Source organism: Scyliorhinus torazame, chromosome 19, assembly GCF_047496885.1.
Source record: "Scyliorhinus torazame isolate Kashiwa2021f chromosome 19, sScyTor2.1, whole genome shotgun sequence".
NCBI classification, from domain to species: Eukaryota; Metazoa; Chordata; class Chondrichthyes; order Carcharhiniformes; family Scyliorhinidae; genus Scyliorhinus; species Scyliorhinus torazame.
Window position 1 is genome coordinate 87,039,113 of NC_092725.1, and position 23,467 is coordinate 87,062,579.

At 44.2% G+C, this 23,467-nt stretch overlaps 1 protein-coding gene across 4 annotated transcripts in view; it reads left to right on the forward strand.

The window, feature by feature from the left end:
• Positions 1–23,467, forward strand: part of b4galnt3b (beta-1,4-N-acetyl-galactosaminyl transferase 3b) — a 316,987-nt gene that overhangs the window by 267,680 nt on the left and 25,840 nt on the right. The window contains exons 10-14 of one of the 4 annotated variants that reach the window (XM_072484698.1): positions 121–264; positions 2,201–2,310; positions 11,644–11,744; positions 12,720–12,811; positions 18,955–20,362. In XM_072484698.1, coding sequence (XP_072340799.1) covers positions 121–264; positions 2,201–2,310; positions 11,644–11,744; positions 12,720–12,811; positions 18,955–20,362 — 1,855 coding nt within the window. The remainder of the gene's footprint in view (positions 1–120; positions 265–2,200; positions 2,311–11,643; positions 11,745–12,719; positions 12,812–18,954; positions 20,363–23,467) is intronic. The other 3 variants (XM_072484699.1, XM_072484701.1, XM_072484702.1) reach the window with 3 other exon arrangements.

Consider the following 23,467-nt stretch of genomic DNA (forward strand, 5'->3'; position numbering starts at 1 on the left):
AACAACTATTAGCGTGTTATTTAATGTTTTAATAATGAAGAAGCATAGGAAGCTTATTAAATTATTTTTTTAAGAACTCTTTCGTGATGTTTAAAAAAAAAACCTTTCTTTCCATTCCAGATGAATCGTTGATAAAACTAAACGAGGTACAGCACATTCCACAGTCCATAGCAAGCCATAAAAAGAATTACGGTTACTCAAGCCCACACCGAGACCATCCAGCAGAAATGCTGAAGTATGACCCTCGTGACAGCTTTTTTCAATGTAAGATTTCTCTTTGAATGTTGTCGTTCTAAAGGCAGACATATTATACTGGTGAGAAGCAGCAAAATCTTCTTTAAAAGCAGACTTTCAAAATGGTTGCAGTGTGCCCTTTAGCACAGATAAAGGCCCTTTAATGTCCCGAGTTATCTAAGACTTGCACTTGCATTAAGGAGCAACATTAATATTTCAATTGTCTGTCTTAGCTTAGGTCCAGCTTGTTACACCAGTAAAAAATGGTAGCATTTCTTATTTAGTGGCCTTGCTGATACCAGTGCTTTGAAATGTGTGCACAGTAAGAAGTCTTACTGGTTTCACCCGAGGAAGGAGCAGTGCTCCGAAAGCTAGTGGTTTTAAACAAACTTGTAGGACTTTAACCTGGTGTTGTAAGATTTCTTACTGTGCTCACCCCAGTCCAACACCGGCATCTCCACACCTTTGAAATGTGTGCACAGTGCATTCCCATCACATACTGAGTAAAGCCATGATCCACCCCAGTTTTTAACTGTGGCTGGTGAACTGCAGATAACTGGGGCAGCAGGTCAGATCTCCCTTCATCTCCCCAGAGAGGAACGTTTGATGTTTAGAAAACGGTATCTATAATGAGGTGCATAGGTAAGGACTTACACAGCTGGTGCACTAATACTAAAAATGAACCACCATTTTGGTTGCTAAGGGAGTAAAGCATAAATCATTTGTTTTATGGTGATAGCATGCACAACTGATGCAGTATGCAGACTCATTTAATGCAGTTCATGTCTGATTGTGCATTTGCAGCCAAATGAGGAAATGTTTACCAAATGCTTTTTTGTGAAAGCGCAGTCTCTGAAATTGCTGGGGAGCAGTTTTATTTTCCATTTTCTCCCATCCATTTCTGAGATACACGCCCCAGGACATTTGCAGTCCAAGATATATATTTTGTTATTAATTCTTGGGATGTAGGCTTCGCTGGCCGGGCCAGCATTTATTGTCCATCCCTAATTGCACTTGAGAGCGGTGGTGGTGTTGAGCTGCCTTCCTGATCCTCTGCAGTCCATGCGGTGGAGGTAGCTTGATCACGTGACAGCAGAGTTGGGCAATGAGTTCAAAAGGTTGTTTATTTTTGAGGAACATCACATTCGCTCACAATGCATTCCTTGTCAGATATCCATATATGTGTGATTTCCAACAGGAGTCATTAAATCATGATCAGGAGTGGATTGCACTCATTCGTATTAAGGAGGATTGGTTTTTGTCAAACAGAAAGATGCAACCACTAAGGAGCAAAGAAATGGTTTAAGTGTAACTTTAGCCTCATATATTTGTGAAGATCATGGTTAAATGCAAATCAATCTTTCCTGTCTCCAAATCCTGAAATACAATAAAATGATGGCCTATGATAGGCATACCATGATAGTGCAAGTATATTACAGTGATATAACATGTTCTCCCCAATCCACGTACCTCATATAATCACTTCTAAAATAGAATCATTAGATGTTATACACAACTGCCCTTTGCAACAGTTGTGCTTGAATGTTATTGATGCCACAACCAGCCTACAGATTGGTAGTTGTCCTGTCATTAGTTTGCAGCAAATGTATTATAAACCACCAGTGTGTTCTCCGATCAGAGAGGTTAAAAGGTCTCGACTGTTTCCAGTTAATTCATTTCTTTTATCCTCTGTTTTTAGTCTTAGTCAAATCCCTTGTGCATTACAATTAAGTATGTGGATTTATATTTTAAAAGAAGAATTGAAAGTTTAGTTTTACATTTTAAATCTACAGATACAATACCTTTTCATTGATTGTGCAAAAACAGTGAACATCAAGTTAGGGGAGAGAAACGCATAAATAAATGACTTAACTACATTAATATATGATCCTGTTTTTTTAGCAGAGAACAGCTCCAACCTGTTGTGCAACATCTGCCTCACTTTTTTTGTTAATTCTTGTTTCAGTACCTCTAATTGATGAGTCCCATGTGCACCAGGTGCTGCCTGACTGTGTCTACAGACCCAGCTACATAATTAAGGGGTTCCCACTGCTCCGTTACCAGGGATTACAGTTTGTAAGCATCTTTTCCTGTTTCTTTCAACAGAACTAATGAAGTGGTACTAGGTCAGCAGTGCTAACAATTTAGTTGTGTCTCTTTCTCGAATGAGTAATTCGCTTCAAATCTGAATAATCCAGAATTAATTTGTTATTGACCACTTCGCTGTTGATATTGCAGATCAGTCTGACCATATATATGTGCTGGGGATGATTAAAGTCAAAAAAGTGTATTCAGATCAAACTGGTAACACCTACTTTGGAATCCAATTATTTCAGACCTGACTTCAATTCAGAACAGCTTGTCAATTGAAAACAAATCTCACTACATAACTACAATTTAAATGAGATTTCTAAAAGAGATCCAGAATTAGTCTCCGCATTAAGCATGTATATGGTCATCCTAAGCAATCCAAATAACACAGGGTACGCACACGCATTGCTCGAGTGTACCTTGTGTCTATGCCCATACACTCGAGCACACCAGCTGCTAAACTGATACAACCATTTGGTCACCTGAAATAAAGAACTGTGAATTGTCAATTAGTAACTTTTATATTTCCTAAACTGGTTGTCCATATGTCATTGTTTCCTTTGTTTCTTCCCCTCTACTTGCCTGCTCGCCTGAAAGCAGTAACTTATGCTGCAGCATTACCCTGAAGGTAGCTCTCTAGCACTTTGCCCAAGTGACCAACACAACGGTGTAAGGCATCATAGTTAAACCCAATTTGGCCCTTGCTTAACATTCTCATTGCGACTTTACTTCAAGAATTAAAATTCTGGATGATTTATTTCCCAACCTAAGAACATTCGGGAAAACATGTAATTTGTGCTGGAAGAGCAGACTGCAATATTGGGCACGAGTTCAAACCATAAAAACAGCTGCAATCAGTCGTCCAAACAAGATAAGACATCTGGGTTTTCAATCCTTTTTGCACATTACCCTGCAAGCCAACATTGGAAATTGAACAAACGCGACAGTTTTTAGCTTCTGACTGCTGCACTTGGGACTGTTTTGGTGTTATTTCTGGCCATTGTTTCCGTGTAAATGATCAGCTACATTGTTCTCCATGGTACCAGCCACTTCTTTTGACAAACTTGGATTTTGTCAGCCTGTTCGCCCCTCCTTTCTCTAATCAAACCAAGTTCCTGTCGTCAAAATTCTTCAGAACTTATTTCACTATTGAGATGCGAAACACACGATTCAAAGGCCATTTTAAATCATTTATGGACTTGAGCATTGTTGGCAAGGCCAGGATTTATTATGGATCCCATATGCCTTTGAGAAGGTGATGGTGTACCACCTTCTTGACCTGCTAGAGTTCTTGTGGTATTAGGGGTAAGAAATTCCAGGATTTTGATGAAATGACAGTGAAGGAACAGTAATTGTATTTCCAAGTCAGCATAGTATTTGACTATCCTGCAGCGATGTCCTAGGGCTGAGATGATACATCTCCAACAACCTCAACCAGCTTTCTTTGTGCTTTGATATAATAGTGGAGTTTCCCTTTTGATTCTCATTTGCTTAGATTTTACTAGGGTTCCCAGCTGTCACACTAGGTTGAATGCTGCCTTGATGCCAAGTGTGGTCACTCTCTAAGCATTCGGGAGCAGCTTATTCATAAGTGCTGTTTGGTAGCTCTATCAACAACTCCTTCCTTCATTCTGCTGATAGTTGAGAGTAGACTGATATGGTGGCAATTGGCCAGTTTGGATTGGTCCTGATTTGTGTAGACTGGACATACCTGGGGAATTTTCCACTTTGGTAGGCAAATAATTGGGGCCATTAGCCATTGTGATTTCATTGTATTAAGTGGAGTGAATCAAATTGGCTGAAGACAAGTTTCTGTGATAGTGGGATCTTCTGGAGTAGGCCAAATTGAATCATCCACTCAACACTGATGATGGTGGCAAATGCCTCAACCTTATCTTTTGCTCTGTTATCATAAAGGATGGGATGTTCATGGAATGTCCCCCCACCCCCTCTCTATAGTTGTTTAATTATCCACCATCATTTGTAACTGAACGTGGCCAGACTCCAGAGCTTTGACCTGGTCTGTTGGTTGTTGGATTGCTTGATTCTGTCCATTGTATCCTGTTTCCACTGGTTAGCACATATGTCAACCTAGTAGCTTCAGCTGGTTGGTACCTCATTTTGAGGTATACCTGGTTTTAATCCTGGTGAGCTCTCCCATGCTCCTCATTGAACCAGGTTTGATGTCCTAGATTGATTGTAATAGTAGACTGTGCAAAATGCCGGGCTACATTGTTACAGATTGTGGTGGTATACAATAGTGCTGCTGTTGATGGCCCATGGCAACCATCGGTTTTAGCTTCTAGATCTATTCTGATCAATCCCATTTAGCACTGTGGTACTGCCAAACAAATGAACAGAGTTTGGCACAATGAAGGTTGTTCTCTGTGTGAAGACTTAATCACCGCAGTGCCATGATCACTCTTGCCAATATTGCCATGGGCAGATTCATCGGCAGCAGGTAGATTAGTGAGAATGAGGCCAAGTAGATTTCTCCTGCACATTGGTTTACTCGCCACCTGCTGCAGGTTCGCTCTAGCAGCTGTTTCCTTCAGGATTCAGCCAGTTTGGTCAGTATTGGTGCTACCGAGCTACTCTTTGTGATGGGCTTGAAATCTCCGACCCAGTGTACATTCTGTATCTTTGCTACTTTCCGTGCTTTTTCCCAAGCAGTATTCAACATGGAAAAGTGCTGATTCATCAGCTGAGGAAGAGCAAGACATTTCCTTGTTCATGTTAGATCTGATGCCATGAAGCTTCAACGTTGGGCATTCCCAAAGAGTTTGATTCTAACCTTGGGTGACTGTGTGGAGTTTGCACCTTATCCCCGTGTCTGCGTGTATGCCCCGGTTTCCTCCCACAATCCAAAGATGTGCAGGTTAGGTGGATTCTTCCCTACTATAGTAATAATAATCCCTACAGTGCAGAATTGTGTATCAATATGCCACCATCTCTCGTGGGTCATTCCTTTTAGTGTGACAGGACATGCAGAGGGGCGGTGGGGAAGGAGTCTGTGATGTTGGCTGATGGGTATGATATTGTGAGTATGACTATGTTAGACTGTTGTTTAATGGGTCTGTGGGACAACTCTCCCAATTTTGCTACAGGGCGGCAGGGTGGCACATTGCTGCCTCACACGCCAGGGACACGAATTTGATTCTAACCTTGGGTGACTGTGTGGAGTTTGCACGTTGTCCCTGTGTTTGCGTGGGTTTCCTCCGGGTGCTTCGGTTTCCTCCCACAATCCAAAGATGTGCAGGTTAGGTGGATTGGCCATGATAAATTGTCCCTTAGTGTCCAAAGGTTAGGTAGGGTTATGGGCATAGGACGGGGAAGTGGGCGTGGGTGGGGTGCTCTTTCGGAGGGTTGGTGCAGACTCGATGGGCCGAATGGCTCCTTTCTGCACTGTAGGGATTCTTTGATTCTCTGACCCCACATGTTAATGGGGAGGACTTGTGGGTTTGGAATGTGCTGTTAAAGAGCCTTGCAGAGTTGTTGCATTGCATCTTATAGATGGTACACACTGCACCAGAACTGCCTTCATGCTTACCCCCATTGGGGGCCTAAAGATCTGCCTAAACGTTGGTGACAGCTTCCAACTCTGGACAAGTCACTGATGTGAAATATTGACTCTGTTTCTCTCTCCATTGATGCTGCCAGACCTACTGAGTATTTCCAGCATTTTCTGGTTTTATTTCAGATTTCCAGCATCCACTGTACTATCTCTTGTATTCGGGATACTTAACTCCATACCAAACGGTTTTCTGGATTAGCATTTGAGAGGCACCAATTCAAGAACTGTACAGAAGTCGGGTCTGTTTCCAGTATTAAGCCCAACTCTGTGCTTCCTTTCCTTAGGGGCAGGCATATGGAAGCATAAACGAGTTTGTGTCTCTGCTAAAATAACAGAAAGCAAATGTCTCAAGTAATAAGAAGCTACAACTCAAAGTGCCTAATTTTGAAGGGACAGTTTTGCTAAAAGGACAGTTCCATCAGCACTCCAATCAGCTGCATCGAGATGCTGCACAGCGCTGTTAAATGGATACAAATTCTCAATAGTGAAGAAGCAGCTGGCTGTGTTGGAGGTGCTCAGTTTTCAAAACCTGGTCCCCTGACTCATTTTTTGAGTGGAAAGCACAACGCACCATGATGATCAGAAATCAACACCATGACCCAGTAACTGCAGATAATATCCTAAATTCCAATCTTGTGGGGCTTGAGCGAAACAAATCTGTCAGAGCATTTCTATTATCTTTGCTTCAGAGCAAACCTGTCATCATCTGATACTTTTACTCTCAGCCCAGAAATAGTTAATTCCCTGGCTGCTCAGCACAAGGTGGAATAGGCCTTTCAGCTGTTTGTCTTGCCCTGGCTTCAATAAGAGATTAGCTTCTCTTCGCATATCTGGTGCATTGGTTAACTAGATAAACAACTTTGTTAGAGAATGGAAATAACGCACTTAAATAACGATTAGACCTTCGTTATCGCCACGCCTGGGCAGGGCTCTCTCAGGAAAGTACTTTTGTCCCGAATCTGCTTTTGTATTTCTCAGTGGACTGCGCATTTCAAAATGACATGTTGTTTGAGCCGATCATGCCACCTCTTGCAGAATTTTTTGATTCCCACCTGAAACACAAGTGAGTTATTTTTTTGGTAAACAGTTTGAAGCAATGACTAACAAACCGTGAGCCAAACAAAGCAACAAGTGTGTTGAGCAAGATTGACTGTGATGTTGCTCATTGATCTAAATAAGAGTCACAAGCATTCGGTGCATGGATTTGGTAATTATTACTGGTTTACATACGATAAATTAATGGTGAAAATGACTGAGAAAAATGCATCTTTTTTTTAAAAATGAAAATCCTCAAGAAAATTTGGCCAGGCGCATGAAGTCCCTGAAAGTGTTGGGTTCAAATTCAGAAAGAAGTCATTTAGAAGATCAACCGAAAGGTGCTGCAACTTTTGGAGAAATTCACCCACATTCAGACGAAGGTCGGCTGCAAAACAAAACACTCCCTCCTGGTGGCCACCTTGTGTGTTAACATCCAGAAATTATTTCCTAATTGACCAATTTAACAAGTTCCAAGATTCACAAGATACAGATAATGAAAACCATTTGGTTCATCTTACTTCATCCATCCAGAACAATCCTACATTCTCCATGTTGCAGCGTCTAACTTCATCATCCGGCCCTGGATGAGCATTGGAAAGACTGAAACTTTTGTATTCAACACCATTGTATTCAGACACATACTGGGCGGAATCTTACCAAAGTGTCGGTTCTGGTGAGAAAAGCGGTGTGAATCCCGCCAGCACCGTTGGTGGGAAATCTCATGGAATATTGAGCCTTTCGCAAGTCTTTTTTTATCACGAGAACCACTCTTGTGTTCGTGGCGGTCTTCCGCTGATTCGCTCGCCCCGAGGCAACTTAATTTTTGCAATCCGTGGGGGAGCTCCATTAGCGCCTCCCCAGCACTTGTTCCAGATCCAGTCAAGTGGATGGCTGACAGGAATCCAGCAGCACGTTTCTCAAGAGGGAGCCCTGACCAGACTCCTGGATGGTATGTAGCAGAGCGGGATGACCTCTGTCCACTGTTGCGTAAGCGACCTTCCAGAAAGGTGACCACCACCACCTGGAAGGCAGTGGCAGCCTTAGTCAGTGCTGAAGAAGAGAGGGCAGTAGTGCCACAAAAACATGGATGAACTTCTTCGCATAAACAGGGTACGTCTGCCACCTCCAGTCTCTTGCTCCACCCCCTCGCACCTCCAAGTTGATCCCTTACTCAGCCATCTCAAAGGTTGCCAACACCCATCACGAGCCCCTGCCAATCCCCATGGACTCCCCCAGTATCTACTCTGCTACTCACATCCCCGCTCCCGCTCAAGTCCCACACATGACACACCTCATCACCATCTGAACTGGCAGGACACCTGCCTACATTCTCCCCATCTGTCTCATTGCAAGGTAAACTCGAGCATAACAGGCGTGAGTGGACACTGCCACCTGGTGTCATGCGTGAGCTCGGGAGCCTTACACCCTTTGAGGAAAGAGCCCTTGAGCTGGCCGGGGAGGTGGAAGACTGTGCCTGTGCGGAGGGTGAGTTGGGATCAGCAGACAAAAGTGAGAACCCTCCGGACACACAGTCATTCTTCAAGCTTAACATGAGTAAACATTGTCCCAGCATGTATCCACTGTGATGTGCTAGTGCTACCTCCCTTCCCTTTCAGGACAATCAGTCAACTAACCCAGACCATCCTTGTGTCCCTCGGAGACCACGGAAACGAGCAACTCCAAGGGAGACCTCTCAGACACCACCATAGGAGAGGTGTCACATCGTCACCTCCACCAACAGATACTCACACCTCGGTGGGATTAAGTAGAATTCAGGCTCCTGCGCCACTCACTGGCGAGAACCACACAATTGAAGATCCACAGCAGGCAGAAGCAGGGATGTTCCAGGGCCTCGGAGGGATTTCGGAACCCAGGACTCTTCTGAGACCCTGGCTGATGACGTGCCCCTGCTTCTGGTCGTCCCCGAGCTGATGAAATGCAGAGTCGCGAGAATCAGGAAAGGATGACAGCATCCCTCCTCGAACTGCAAAGCCGATTGAAGGAGTCCCATCGCCTTCTGTCTGAGTGCCTCTCCACTAAGCCTCACACGCTCCCCTCTCACATTGCGACTTCCCCACAGTTGTCCCCCTCAACTCCACCTGGATGAGGCGCATAGACCCACAAGAATCTCAGTGGCACCTTACCCCTGACCATTCTCCACCTCCGGATAGTGAACTATGACTTTTTCCACAGTGAGACCATTGAGATCCATTGTGGTATCCTTGTTAATGCAATTCATTAGACCATAAGACATAGGACTAGAATTAGGCCACTCCGCCATTCAATCATGGCTGATATTATCTCATCCCCGTTTTCCTGCCTTCTCCCCATATACCAGATCCCCTTATTAATCAAGAACCTATCTATCTCTGTCTTAAAGACACTCAATGATTTGGCCCCCACAGCCTTCTGCGGCAAAGTTCCACAGAATCAACACCCTCTGGCTGAAGAAATTCCTCCTCATCTCTGTTTTCAAGGATCATCCCTTTAGTCTGAGATGGTGTTTTCTGGTTCTAGTTTTTCCTACAAGTTGAAACATCCTCTCCACGTCCACTTTATCCAGGCCTTGCAGTTTCAGTAAGATCCCCTCTCATCCTTCTAAACTCCAACGAGTACAGACCCAGAGTCCTCAACCGTTCCTCATATAACAAGTTCTTCATTCCAGGGATCATTCTTGTGAACCTCCTCTGGACCCTTTCCAAGGCCAGCACATCCTTCCTTAGATACGGGGCCCAAAAGTGCTCACAATACTCCAAATGTGTTCTGACCAGAGCCTTATACAGCCTCAGAAGTAAATCCCTGATCTTGTATTCTAGCCCTCTTGACATGAATGCTAACATTGCATTTGCCTTCTTAACTGCCGACTGAACCTGCACATTAACCTTAAGAGAATCGTGAACAAGGACTCCCAAGTCCCTTTGCACTTCTGATTTCCTAAGCATTTCCCAATTTAGAAAATAGTCTATGCCTAAATTCCTCCATCCAAATTGCATAACCTCACACTTTTCCATATTGTATTTCATTTGCAACTTCTTTGCCCACTCTCATAGCTTATCCAAATCCGTCTGCAGCCCCCTTGGTTCCTCAATACTCCCTGTCCCCCTACAGATCTTTGTAACATCTGCAAACTTAGCAACAGCACCTTCAGTTCCTTCTTCCAGATCATTAATGTATATTGTGAAAAGTTGTGGTCCCAGCACAGACCCCTGAGGCACACCACCAGTCACCGGCTGCCATTCTGAAAAAGACCCCTTTATCCCCACTCTCTGCCTTCTGCCAGTCAGCCAATCCTCTATCCATGCCAGCATCTTACCCTTAACATCATGTGCTCTTAACTTATTTGACAGTCTCCTATGTGGCACCTTGTCAAAGGCCTTCTGGAAATCTAAATAAATCACGTCCACTGGTTCTCCTTTGTCTAACTTCCTTGTTACCTCCTCAAAGGACTCTAACAGATTTGTCAGACATGACCTCCCTTTGACAAAGCCGTGCTGACTCAGTCTTATTTTACCATGCACTTCCAAGTACTTCGCGTATTAGCAAATAACTGCCTCGATTGTTCATTTTCACCATAGTCATAGAGGGGCCACTGACAGCACCTTGGTTCTTCTCTGGCTTTCTTCAAGCCTCCATCAGTGCTCAATGTTATCCATCCATCCATTAATATTTTTCTCTTCTGTTTTTACCCTCAGTTTTCCTTCAGCTGTTGCCAGAACAAGGCTAACGAGTCTCCTTTTCCAATGCCCATATTTGGCTACCTTTCCCTCATTAACGAGAGTTCTTAGATGCTCGTTGATTCCTGAGCTTCCACTCTTTATCTAACCCATCACTCATTTGTCTTTCTGTCCATACCCACATTTCAAAAGCTGTTATCCTTCTCTTATCCTCTCTCTCTTCAGAGTCCCACTCCTGCATCCATAGAGTGCAGCATTCCCTACTCGTGACTGTAATAAGACATTTTGTCAGATTCACACTGATGGTTTTGGTTTTCCGGACACTACTTAAAGTCACTGGTCACACCTCTTGCTGTAGCTGGTCTAACCTGGATTTCGTTTTTGAAATGAAATGAAAATCGCTTATTGTCACAAGTAGGCTTCAGATGAAGTTACTGTGAAAAGCCCCTAGTCGCCACATTCCGGCGCCTGTTCGGGGAGCCTGGTACGGGAATTGAACCGTGCTGCTGGCCTGCCTTGGTCTGCTTTAAAAGCCAGCTATTTAGCCCAGTGTGCTAAACCAGCCCCTTGCTGTGACGTGACCTTGCTGTTTATTATTGAACCAATCTTTACTTTTCCATTATCATTTAGAGCCAGAATATAAGACTTTGCCTCTTTTATGTTTCGTCCAATGGACTCGCTCTCTTTTGACTAGGCCTGCCATAGTCTCTGGCTTTTGCTCTGTTCTTGCCACCTATTGAGAATTTCAGCAGTTTCTGTCTTTATTTCAGAATATCAACATGAGCGGTATTTTGCTTTTCCATTGCCTAGTGGTTCTAATGTAAAACAAGCTGCCACAAGGCGTAGCTGAGTTGAATAACGTAGTTGCATTTAAGGGGACGCAGAGAAAGGAATAGTAATGTATTTGGATAGGGTTAGATGAAGAGAGATGGGAATCTGGAGCACAAATACTGGTCTAGACTAGTTGTGCAGAATAATTTGTTTGCATCCTTTACACTCTATGCAGTAACATTTTAATGTTTAAAATTTTAGGTTCATCTGACTTACGTATACCCTAATGATTACACAAGGCTAACACACATGGAGTCAGAAAACAAATGCTTTTATTATGAGAATGCCTATTACTTGGACAGGTAAGGTCATACAGTATTACAATAATTAAGTGAAATTAAAATATGGTTGGCAAGTGATGTGATGAGGAATGAATTCAACAATTTGGGTATTGCACTGTGTAAGTGTACTATTGCATGGATGAGTGCACATTCTGATTTCTTTATTTTCCCTTGCCCCTCGCCCCAGAAGTTGAAGGCCTTGTGAGTTTGGAGTTATGGGTTTGGGAAGAATTTCACATCTCTTGTTTCCTTAGTTGGATTTCGCCTTTTGGGGTTTGAGTGGTTTGACCAGAGTCCATAACAAACAAAATTGCAAATCATCTGAGGAGGGAGCTAGACTCTGAGGATAGCACTTTATGTCCTAGGTGCTATTGGGCACAATGATTAAAAAATCAAAGCAAATGGCATATATAATACATAATCAAAAGGACTTTTATCTGAAAAGAATGAATGCGGGCGACATGGTGGCAGAGTGGTTAGCACTGCTGCCTCACAGCGCCAAGGACCCGGATTCGATCCCGACCCCTGGGTCACATGTCCATATGGAGTTTGCGCTTTCTCCCCGTGTCTGCGTGGGTCTCACCCCCCCCCCCCCAAAACCCAAAGATATGCAGGGTAGGTAGATTGGCCACGCTAAACTGCCTCTTAATTGGGGGAAAAAAAGAATTGGGCACTCTAAATTTATTTTTTTTAAAGGAAAGGATGAATGTACAGGGTTATGGGGAGAAGGCAGGGGAATGACATTAGGTGAGGTTAATGTGGAGAGCCAGTGCAGACATGATAGGCTGAAGAATTTGGTGATTGTGAAAAATGAAGCAGTTGGACAAATCAATGAAGTGACGGTAAAATGGTTTCAAAACGGCAGACCCATGTTCCAAATGTGAGGAGAGAAAAAAATCCATCTTGTAATAATATACTTAAAATCATTAAGAATATTTTAAAATCTCATTGTTTTCATTTAACTGTCTTGTGTTCTAATGTTATAATTCCTGACAGATTTGGATTCTATAGGTACATGAAAATGGATACACCACACAAGCCAAACAAGGAAAAGTTTGAAAATCCTTTCAGGATAGGAGCAGGTGAAGGTAACCCTATATTGTTTGACCTGTGACTCAGAGTGATGTAAGTAACATTGACATTATTAATTTATTCAACAATCCTTAGTGATTGCCATCACATTTTTCTGGCACTTGTGAATCTACAACCAGCAAACTTTAACGGCCCACAGAAATAATTTACAGCAGGTGAAATATACGTCACAAACTTAATTGCTGGATGCATTCTAAAATGTGAAATGCTACAGATGTCGCCCTGAGGTAGTTTCACAGACTCCTGAGTAACTCAGACCATGGTTTTTAAATCGAATGTAGTTAATAATTCCTGCAGTGGTTAAAATACGGCTTGTATTCATTATATAATGCCTTTCACAACCATCTGACATCTCAAACCCTGTAGTAATTGTTGTAATGTTGGAAACCTGGTGGCCAATTTGTCCACTGCAGGCTTCTATCAACAGCAGTGTGGTAATTTCTTTTTTTAAATTTCCAATTAAGGGGCAACGTAGCGCGGCCAATCCACCTACCCTGCACATCTTTGGGTTGTGGGGGTGAGACCCACGCAGACACAGGGAGAATGTGCAAACTCCGCAAGGACAGTAACCCGGGGCCAGGATCGAACCCGGGTCCTTGGCGCTGTGAGGCAGCAGTGCTAACCACTGCGCCACTGTGCTGCCCTTACAGCAGTGTGATAATGACCAGATAATCTGTTTCACTGATGTTGATTGAGATAAATATTGGTGATTGTGGGTAGCTCTCTGCCTCTTCTTTGAAATCGTGCCATGGGAGCGTTTATGTCCCCTTAAGAGAGGTGGCAGTTTAATGTTGTGCCCAAAAGGCGGCATTTTCAACTGTGCAGGAATGTCAGTCTTGATATTTGTACTCCAGTCTTGGAGTGGACTCAAATCCACAACTTCAGAGACGAGCTATTTACTACTGGTACTGAGTACAGCTGATACCTTTTGTATGACAACGACAACTTGCATTTATATGAGATTTTAACGTAGGACAAAACACTTTTTTACAATAGTGCAGTCAGACAAAAAAAGCTTTAAAAAAGAGCTATTAGGATGAGTGACTAAGAGCTTGATCAAAGAAATGTAATTTCAGGAGAGTTGTTAATGAGGACGGAGAAGTTTAAGATTGAAATTACGGAGTTTAGGGCCTGGACATCAAAATGCACATCTGTCAGTGGAGGGATATGAATGGGGAGGCTGCAAGGATTTGAACATTTGAGGTGTTGTTGACTATGAGTCAACGTATACCAGTGATGAGTCAGCAGGACCTGATGTGGCTTTGGATACAGCAACAGGGTTCTGAGAGCTGAAATTTATGGAGATTGGAAAATGAAGGTCAAGCAGGTGAGCACTGGAATTGTCAAATGTGGAGGCAATGAAGCACTTGATAGAGGATGAGCTGAGGTAAGGGTGGTTTTGGGTCTTGTTAAGGTGGGAGAAGTAGTATTTTGTTGTGATGGGGATGGTATGTGGGCAGAAACTCAGTTTGAGCTTGAGTGTGTAGATGCAGCTCAATGACAATGACATCAAATCTTTAATTGGAGGAAATTGCAGCTCATCGGAGATTGGATATCAGACGGGCAATGTGACAACATAAATACATAGAGATGAGGTAGAGCTGCATATAATTAGCATACATGTGATATCTGATATCATGTATCTTTTTAATTCATTTACAGGATGTGGGCATCGCTGGTTAGACCAGTATTTATTACTGATCCCTAGTTGCCCTACAGAAGGTGGTGGTAAGTTGCCTTCTTGAACGGCTGCAGTCCTTGAGATGTAGGTACACCCACTATGCTGTTAGGGAGGGAGTTCCAGCGTGTTGCCCCAGCAACAATGAAGGAATGGCAATATGTTTCCAAGTCAGGATGGCGAGTGACTTGGAGGGGAACCTCCAGGTGGTGGGATTCCCAGGTACCTCCTGTTCTTGTCCTTCTAGATAGTAGTGGTCGTGGGTTTGAAAGGTGCTGTCTAAGGAACCTTGGCGAGTTACTGCAGTGCATCTTGTAGATGGTATACATGGCTGCAACTGTTCGTCGGTGGTGGAGGGTTTGAATGTTTGTTGAAGGAGGGCAATCAGGCGGGAGTAAGTGCCAATTAATAGCACTGTTGTTAACTCCTTCCATCACTTTGCTGATGATGAAGACTAGACTGATAGGGTAGCAATTGGCTGGGTGGATTTGTCCTGTTTCTTGTGTACAGAGACACCTGGGCAGTTTTCCACATTGCCGGGTACATGCTGGTGTAGCTGTACTGGAATAGCTTGGCTAGGGGTGCGGCCAGTTCTGGAGCACAAGTACTATCGCCAGGATATTGTCAAGGCCCATAGCCTTTGCAGTATCCAGTGCCTTCAGCTGTTTCTTGATATCACGTGGAGTGAATTGTATTGGCTGAAGACTGACATCTGTGATTCCGGGGATCTCTGGAGGAGGCGGACATGGATCATTCCCTCGGCTGAAAATTGCTGTCAATTCTTCAGCCTCATCCTTTGCACATTGAGGTTGGGGACATTTGTGGCGCCTCCTCCTCCAGTGAGTTGTTTAATTGTCCACCACTGTTCACGGTTGGATGTGGCAAGATTGCAGACCTTAGATCTGATGCGTTTGTTGTAGAATTGCTTGGCTAGGTCTATTCTTTGCTGTTTGGCACGTAAGTAATCCTGCATTGTAGTTTCACCAGTTGATACCTCATTTATGGCGTGCCCCCCTGCACTCTTCAGTGAACCAGGGTTGATCCCCTGGCTTGGTGGTAATGGTAGAGTGGGGGATATGTTGGGCCATGAGGTACCAGATTGTGGTTGAGTATAATTCTGCTACTGATGGCCCACAGAACCTCATGGATGTCCGGTCTCGAGTTGCTAGACCTGTTTGAAGTTTTTTCCCATTTCTATTAGAAGTAAAACAGAGTTAACATTTTGAGTCCATTGACTCGCCACTAAAACTGAAGGGAGGGATAATGTGTTGGAGCTGTCGAGACTGCAACGAAAATGAGCAACTTTAAGAACAAAAGATGGATGGCCTGGTGTGAGAGCAGGGAGGATTCACATTGAGGCAATACATGTATGGGATATTTTTAAAAAGCGGACGTTTTAAGATGGAGGGGATAGGTCACAATCTAAAGTTGCCGAACTCAACATTGAGTTCCATGAGATGCAGTGTGCCCAATTGGAAGATGAAATGTTGCTCCTCCAGTTTGCACTGGGCTTCATTGGAGCATTGCTGCAGGCCAAGAAAGGGTAGATGGGCATGAGAACAAGGTGCTGAGATAAAATGCTAAGCAACAGGAAGGTGGTAGACCCAGTGCTTGTAGACCCAGTGAAGGTGTTCCACAAAGCAGTCACCTAGTCTGCGTTTAGTCTTCCCAATGTGGAGGAGACCGCATTGGGAGCAGTGAATACAATAGACCAAATTGATGGAGGTGCAACTGAAATACTGCTTCATCTGAAAGGAGTATTTGGGGCATTGGTATAGATGTTCAGATCAAGCACATTTATCTGACCTCCCCCCACCCTCACCCAACACAGTACAGGAGGCCCGGCACTGCCACTTGGGCAATTTGGCAGTGCCGGGCTGGCACCCAGCAGTACCAGGGCACTGCCTGCCCAAAGGGCATGCAGCTTGGGGGCCTTCACTCCCCTTGGAGAGCCCCACAAGTGCCGCTCGGTCTGGTCGTTTCCGATTCCTGTATCGATGCCGAGTGGTCCGTCCGGTTTCCTGCTGGATCTTCTGCTGGTGCCCACCATGGTGGCTCGGAAAACCTTCCAGAGGCCAGCCTGAAACTAACATGCTTCGGCTATGTGATTCCCATGAAGGCCCGACTAGAATCTTCCACCCACGCCTGATTTTCCGCAAAAAATGCTTGCAACAGATGTTGGGACTCACCAGAACAATGTGCCAATGTATTAGCAATTGCATGTTTTAGCAAGTACATTATCTAGCTAATTGCATCGTGAAAGACAGAGATGATCGTTGGCTCAACCTTCAAAAGAATATAAATGTATAAATGGACAATGCTGGAGAAGTTGTGGTTGGTGGAACCATAAGGAGTCTGTAACTCTACTGAGCTGTATGAAGAATAAACTTACTGAAGGTTAACGACAAGTTTTTATTTTTTCCCTTTTTTGTTTACCACTGCGCCACCGTGCAGCCCACTGGTAAAAGACAAGTTGTGTAATATTCCACCACCATACACTATTATCGATCATAACACAATATCTGGGGCTGCCTTTGGAGTTCACGGTGGAGGCCACCCGCAACCCTGGACCCCGGAACACCCCAGCACTGGGTCAGGGGTGCATCTATGGTGTACTGTCCAGATTAGGTGTCCTGGAGGGAGTCCAACTTAAAAAGCCTCAGTGTTCCTGCAGATCCATCTTTATTTTCAGGTGGGCCACTTTCTTTTTTCAAAATCGTCAGTAATGTTGGGTGCATTATCAATATGCCACCCAGATATGATGCCAGACTGCATGTCATCAAGTCTACCCCAAATGGAATATGGCACAAAACACCCGGATTGCCTAATTAATAAGGTCGCGACTGAGGATGTGACCTGTTTCCCGTCGGCCTCACGCAGGAAGCATTCCCGCTCCGGGACTTAGGACGCAGTCCACCGGCCGCGTTGCATCCGAAAAACAGCTCGCTGCGGTGCTGCTTGGCCGTTGAAAGCCAGGAGACCCCGTTCCCAGGATCTACCCGGCTAGCAATGCCTCGCAGGATTCAATGCCATGCTGCCGCGATGGCCGGAATCACCTTTTAACAAATCTGTATATTAGAGCGAGGCAGTAAGCCTCACTGTAATGTGCAGATTCCCGAGGTACCTGAGGCGTTGGGACTCCACGCTTGGCTTCAGAGACCTCGGATGAGCGCCATTCAGCACTGGTCCCCACAAACGGGGACCAGACCGTGCGGCACTTGTGGGGCTCTCCAAGGGGATTGAAGGCCCCCAAGCTGCATGCCCTATGGGCAGGCAGTGCCCTGGTACTGCTGGGTGCCAGCCTGGCACTGCCAAATTGCCCAAGTGGCAGTGCCGGGCCTCCTGTACTGTGTTTGGGTGAGGGTGGGGGGAGGTCAGGGATCTTTTTGGGGGCCTTGGAGATCAGGACGCCATTTAAAAATGACATCCTGATCTCCTGGTACAATGAGGAGATCAGGCGAGCGGAGCTCCCCACAGTACAAAACTTTGTCATGTGCGGCCTCAACTGCGCATTACCCGCTCAGGCCCCTTATTCAACGCGAGTCGTGTTGAATGGACATAAGTTTCTCGGCACTGCGAGCACTGGGAAACACGCGGCTAAAAACGCTCGCTAGGAGACCTATGTTCCCTTTTGGGTGAATCGCGCCCTTAGTCTCAGAATGGGAGAATTCTGCCCTATACTTTCCTTCAGTCTGAAAACAACTATTCCACCACTGGACTCTAATTTTGTATCCATGCTGCCACTGTCCTTTTAATTCCATGAGGAGCAACTTTACTAAGAAGTCTGTTCTATGGCACATTTATCATATCTTTTGAAAGTACACCACATCAACCACATTACCTTCATTGACCCTCTTTGACAAATCAATCTTTTTTGATGAGGTAACAACGTGCCGCATAGGGATGGCACAGTGGCTAGCACTGCTGCGTACGGCACTGAGGACTTGGGTTAGATCACAGCCCCGGATCACACTCTGTGTGGAGTTTTCACATTCTGTTTGCGTGGGTGTCACCCCTACAACCCAAATATGTGCAGGTTAGGTAGATTGGCCACGTTAAATTGACCCTTTATTGGAAAAAAAAGTAATTGGGTACTCTAAATTTTTTTTTTTTTAAACATCTGGCATTCTTACACGAGAATTCACTAATGATTAACCATGGTCTCCTATATTTTGATTGAATGTCAAAAGATGTAATTGATAAAAGGGAGATTCATTTTACTAAGGCAAAGGTCAATCATCTTTCCTTTGTTATTTTGTTCATAGTTACCAAACATTTGAAATTTGTCACTGCATAAAACCCACTTTACAACATAATCTTGCTTAACAGCTTCAGAACATAAAAAACATTGTCCCTGCCTCAATTAGGAATTGAATTAATAAGTCCGTTTGTAGTTGCCTTTAAGAATGAATGCAGGATGCAAAGAGTTTGAATGAAACATGATGTTCTCATATTTTGCAGGAAAATCAAATAAGCGGAAGAGTAGCAAAGAGGAAGAACTGGGAGGTAACGCTGAAGTGGGAGAGGAAGAATATGATTATGAAAATGAACCACAACCAGTAGTTCTAAAGGCTGCCTCCCAGGAGCAAAACCAAAAGAATATCGAGGAAGTTGGCAGTAAAACAAAACACGCACAAGGCATTCAGGAGGCCAAGCACTTTGCAAAATCGAATGGGGGACATCAAGTGGTCACCGTGAAGGATTATGGAGATGACTATGATGACTATGCTTTTAAAAGGAGACGAAAGTTGTTCTACGCTGTGGAATACAAATCGAGCGATAATGTATTTGATCTTATTAAGACTGGGGACTCTAGACTAACTGAGAGAGCTCCAGCACGTATAGGAATGAAGGTCAGGAACAGCAAAACTGTTCCTGTTGCAGAAAATATGCAGAGCACCCGCTCTCTGAGTCAGAAAACTGCCAAGGCCCCGCGCCCGTTTTCAAAAAAGAAGTATGCAGCATCAGAACATGATCCAGAAAGACAATCATCAAAACCCTTTGTGCGGCAGAAGGCTACAGCCAACCAAGATATTTTTCAGGGAGAAAATCTAGATATTGGTAGAGTTCAATTGCCTGAGACTCAAGTTCATAGGTTAGGAGTCAAACCAGGGAAAACGGCTGTTCAAAAACCAAAGAGGACAATTTATGCCCAGCAACTGATTACCCCGTTAGAACAAAACGTCAAATGGAATAATGGTACCTTTCTGAACCAAAAGGAGAATAAGGGGAGAATGAATTCAACAAGTGGTAGAGAATTGGAGTCACCATCCAAGCTACAAGAGGAAGTGCTTCAGGCACAAAAAGAAATCAAAGTCTCAAACAAATCTAATCACGGTCAGAGTAATAAAACTTACAATGGTGCTGAGAATCCAGGACCACTAATCCCCTTGTATTTTCTGTCCATGAAGAAGGAGCTGCCAATTAAAGCAGAAGGGCAGTTGGACAAAATTCAATCACCTGCAAATGAGCAGGGGCCAGAAAAAGAATATGACTATACTGAACATAAAAACGTTGCAGTATTTGGAAGATCAAAAGGCAAGATCAGAGAGAAGTTGCAAGAGTATGGGGGCAAGTCGGAGAAGTGGAGACATATCTCTTCAATGGACACAGGAGCTAACAGTAAGCAGAGAATGGAAGAGGAGGATGAAGAGGAAATGCCGGAGGATATGACCTCTTTCCAACATGCATACGACAAAGCAGTTAGCTGGGAACAGACTTTCACAGTAAACAATATGGACTTCAACGCATTGCGGTCAGACTGGATTGATCTTCGGTGCAATGTGTCTGGAAACTTGCTGATGAAAGAACAAGAGGCTCTAGATGTAGCAGAAATGTACGTCAAAAAGCTGAACGAGAAGCATAAAGGGTAAGTGATGACCTGCATTCTTTTTTCACATCTGAATGTGATAATGGCTGATGATTATCTGAAAAGCATTGCAACTGTTCAGGAGGAAATCACTCGAGATATGGCCCAGGAAACCTTCTATAAATTTATTTGCATGCAGCCCACTTTCAGCTCCAGGCATCAGAAGTGCAGCAATACCATTTTTGGGGGAAATGAATAGAAGTGAGTTCGTCTTATGGCTGCGTACAACTCCACTTGTATTCAGTGTAATGGCAAAATGGTTTCTTCATAAATAGTCATCTGAGAAGGCGAACTCGCACTCGAGGGTGGGTGATGGGGGTTCGGTGGTGTGGGGGGAGGCATCAGAGAAATCCATGAGCACTCTTTTCTTAAATGTACGGTATTATTTTAAAATAAATTTAGAGTACCCAATTACTTTTGTTTCCAATTAAGGGGCAATTTGGCACGGCCAATCCACCTGACCTGCACATTTTTGGGTTGTGGGGGTGAACCCCACATAGACATGGGGAGAATGTGCAAACTCCACACGGACAGTGACCCAGGGCCGGGTATGTAGGGTATTTTTAACAAGTCTCAACAGCATTTTCTTTCCTTATTCATTATACCACAATATATCACTCACATTTGTCCATAGTAAAGTTCATCCACCAAATAGTTCCCAGAAGAAATAGATAGATTAGTGGGATAGGTAATTTTAGCAGCCCCTATCTCAATTTATACACGACCCACACCACTGCTTCACCAACATTCCAGAAAGGTTTGATATTGTTCATTTGATTTTATTCCTTCTTTTCCTAAAACCACACAATTTCTGAACAATGAGAATGAATTAGCTTAAATGGGACCCCTGTGGAACATTAGCCACTACATCTTTCTCGTTTGAGAAAGGGCCTTTTATCCACTTTGTTTTCTGCCCTCCAACCATCTCTTTATGCATTTCACCAAATCCTTCTTAATTCCATGCACCATTATCTTTTCCATACGTTCCTTATGTGATAAACATTGATCAAATGTTTGATCATGTAGGTTACACCTACTACATTTTATTGATCGTCTTTATTTATTCAAATAATTCTATGCATTATAGAAATATGCAGGCTGGTCCTGATTAGCCCTTTTCTCCATGTAATACATTTCATCCTGCCCTTTAAATCTTAATAGTTTAACCCCAGTAACTAACGTAAAACTAATTGTCTCATAATTTCCTGGTCTTATCCTGTATTTTTCTTTTCAAAAGGTGTGCTGCATTTGGCTTCTTACAAGCTTTGCGCACAAATTTTCTTTTTAGAGAAGTTTGAAAGATTATTGTCATAGCCTCCGCTAATTCTTCCATGGATTCCCTCATAAACCTGTATTCTTTATATTTGCGCCGGCATTTAATTTTATCATCTGGCTGGTAAGGTTTAAAAGCTTTTAAAGTTTCAGTTTTGAGCCGTTTATCCATGAAGCCTCAGCCTTGGGTGCATTCACTTACGGGGATGTGTTGGATTTGTGCTCTTTCTTGTTGCCATTGGAAAACTGATGGGTTCAGATTAGACAGCAGAAGCTACTCGGGAGAATATTTTTTGTGTGTGCGCTTCTACTGATATTTGTTTCTCATGTCTTGCATAAACTTTTTAAAAAAATGTTTTTATTTAGTTTTCTTATTTTATATCCAACAATTTATAAATTACTAAACTGTGCCTAAAACCAACACATATATTCACACGCAAGTATCTTCACTACAGCTGACCGTGCCCTCCCCCTTTAGTCAGCACACCTATTTTACATTCCCCAATATGGCCAAAACATGTATTTACAAGCGTTTATTTACAGTTTGGGCCTTAGCTTGCCCTCGGATCAGTCCCTTGCAGATTTGACCCTCCTGCTTGTCCTTCACATTCTTTTTGTGTGTCTTCTCTCCCTTTCCCCCCTCCTTTTCCTCTCTGTCCCGTGGCTCACCTGTATCTCTCCCCCCCCCCCTTACTCTACTGGTTGTTGGCTGCAAACAGTTCTTGGATGAACGGCTTCCACAGGATGTGGAATGACCCAGGAATATCAAATTTTATTTTCTCCAGTCTGAGCCTTTGACGCCGTGAAGGCTGTCCTCTTGTTCAGTAGTATGGCTACCCCTCTAGCCTAGCCCTCGTCCCATTACACAATTGGTACATCTGACCCACTTGCACGTGGTCCTTCTCCCTCAGGTGTGTCTCCTGGAGGAAGATGACACTGGCCCTCGGACTTTTCAGGTAGGCGAAGAATTTCAATATTTTCACTGGGCTGTTAAGTCCCTGATGTTCCAGGCAACTATCCTGATGGGCGTTTCTGCATCCCCCATCTCCCCCTGCCCCCGTGGAGTCAGCCATACTCACTTCATGGATGTGCCCCTGCACTCTGGTTCCCTTTGTTTGGGGACCATAGAAGATGGCTGCGTTCACTGTACCTTCCATGTGGCAGCACCCTTGTGCTCTGGGGTTTCCCTTTGTCCAGGGGCCATCCAAGATGGCCATCTTTGCCATTCACTCCATGTGGCTGAACCCCTGCACTCTGGGGTTTCCCTCTGCTTTGGGATCGACCAAGAACCAAGATGGTGGCTCTTGGTGCCACTGTTTCCGCTGCCAACATGTCCGACCTGTCGTAACCAGCTTTCACCCTGATCTTGGTATCGGTGCAGCTTCACTATTACAACCCTTAGCTGCTCCCCCGCTTTTGGCAGAAGTGACCTGCGGACTCTGATAATCTCCGGGGCTTTGGAAAAAATCTCCCTTCTGACCAGGTTACCCAGCATCGGGGCTACATATTCGTGGGGTTCCTGCATTGGTGCCCTGCAGCAGGCCCACGGTACGTAGGTTCTGGCGGGGTAACCTATTCGCCTGGTCCTTCACCTTCCCCTTCAGTGCCCCTTGCGTCTCCACCAACCTTGACACTTCTGTATCCGGGGAGGCGGTTTGGTCACTTTGGTCGTTCGCCATTTTCTCTGAGTCCCTGATTGTTGTCTCCTGTTTCTCCAATTGTCTCTGTCTTCTCCGACATCACCTTGAAGGGGGCCAGGGCATCTACGATCACCATCTTCACTGTCACCATCATTTCCAACTTGGTGGCATCTCTGTGTTTCTGGAGCTCCTG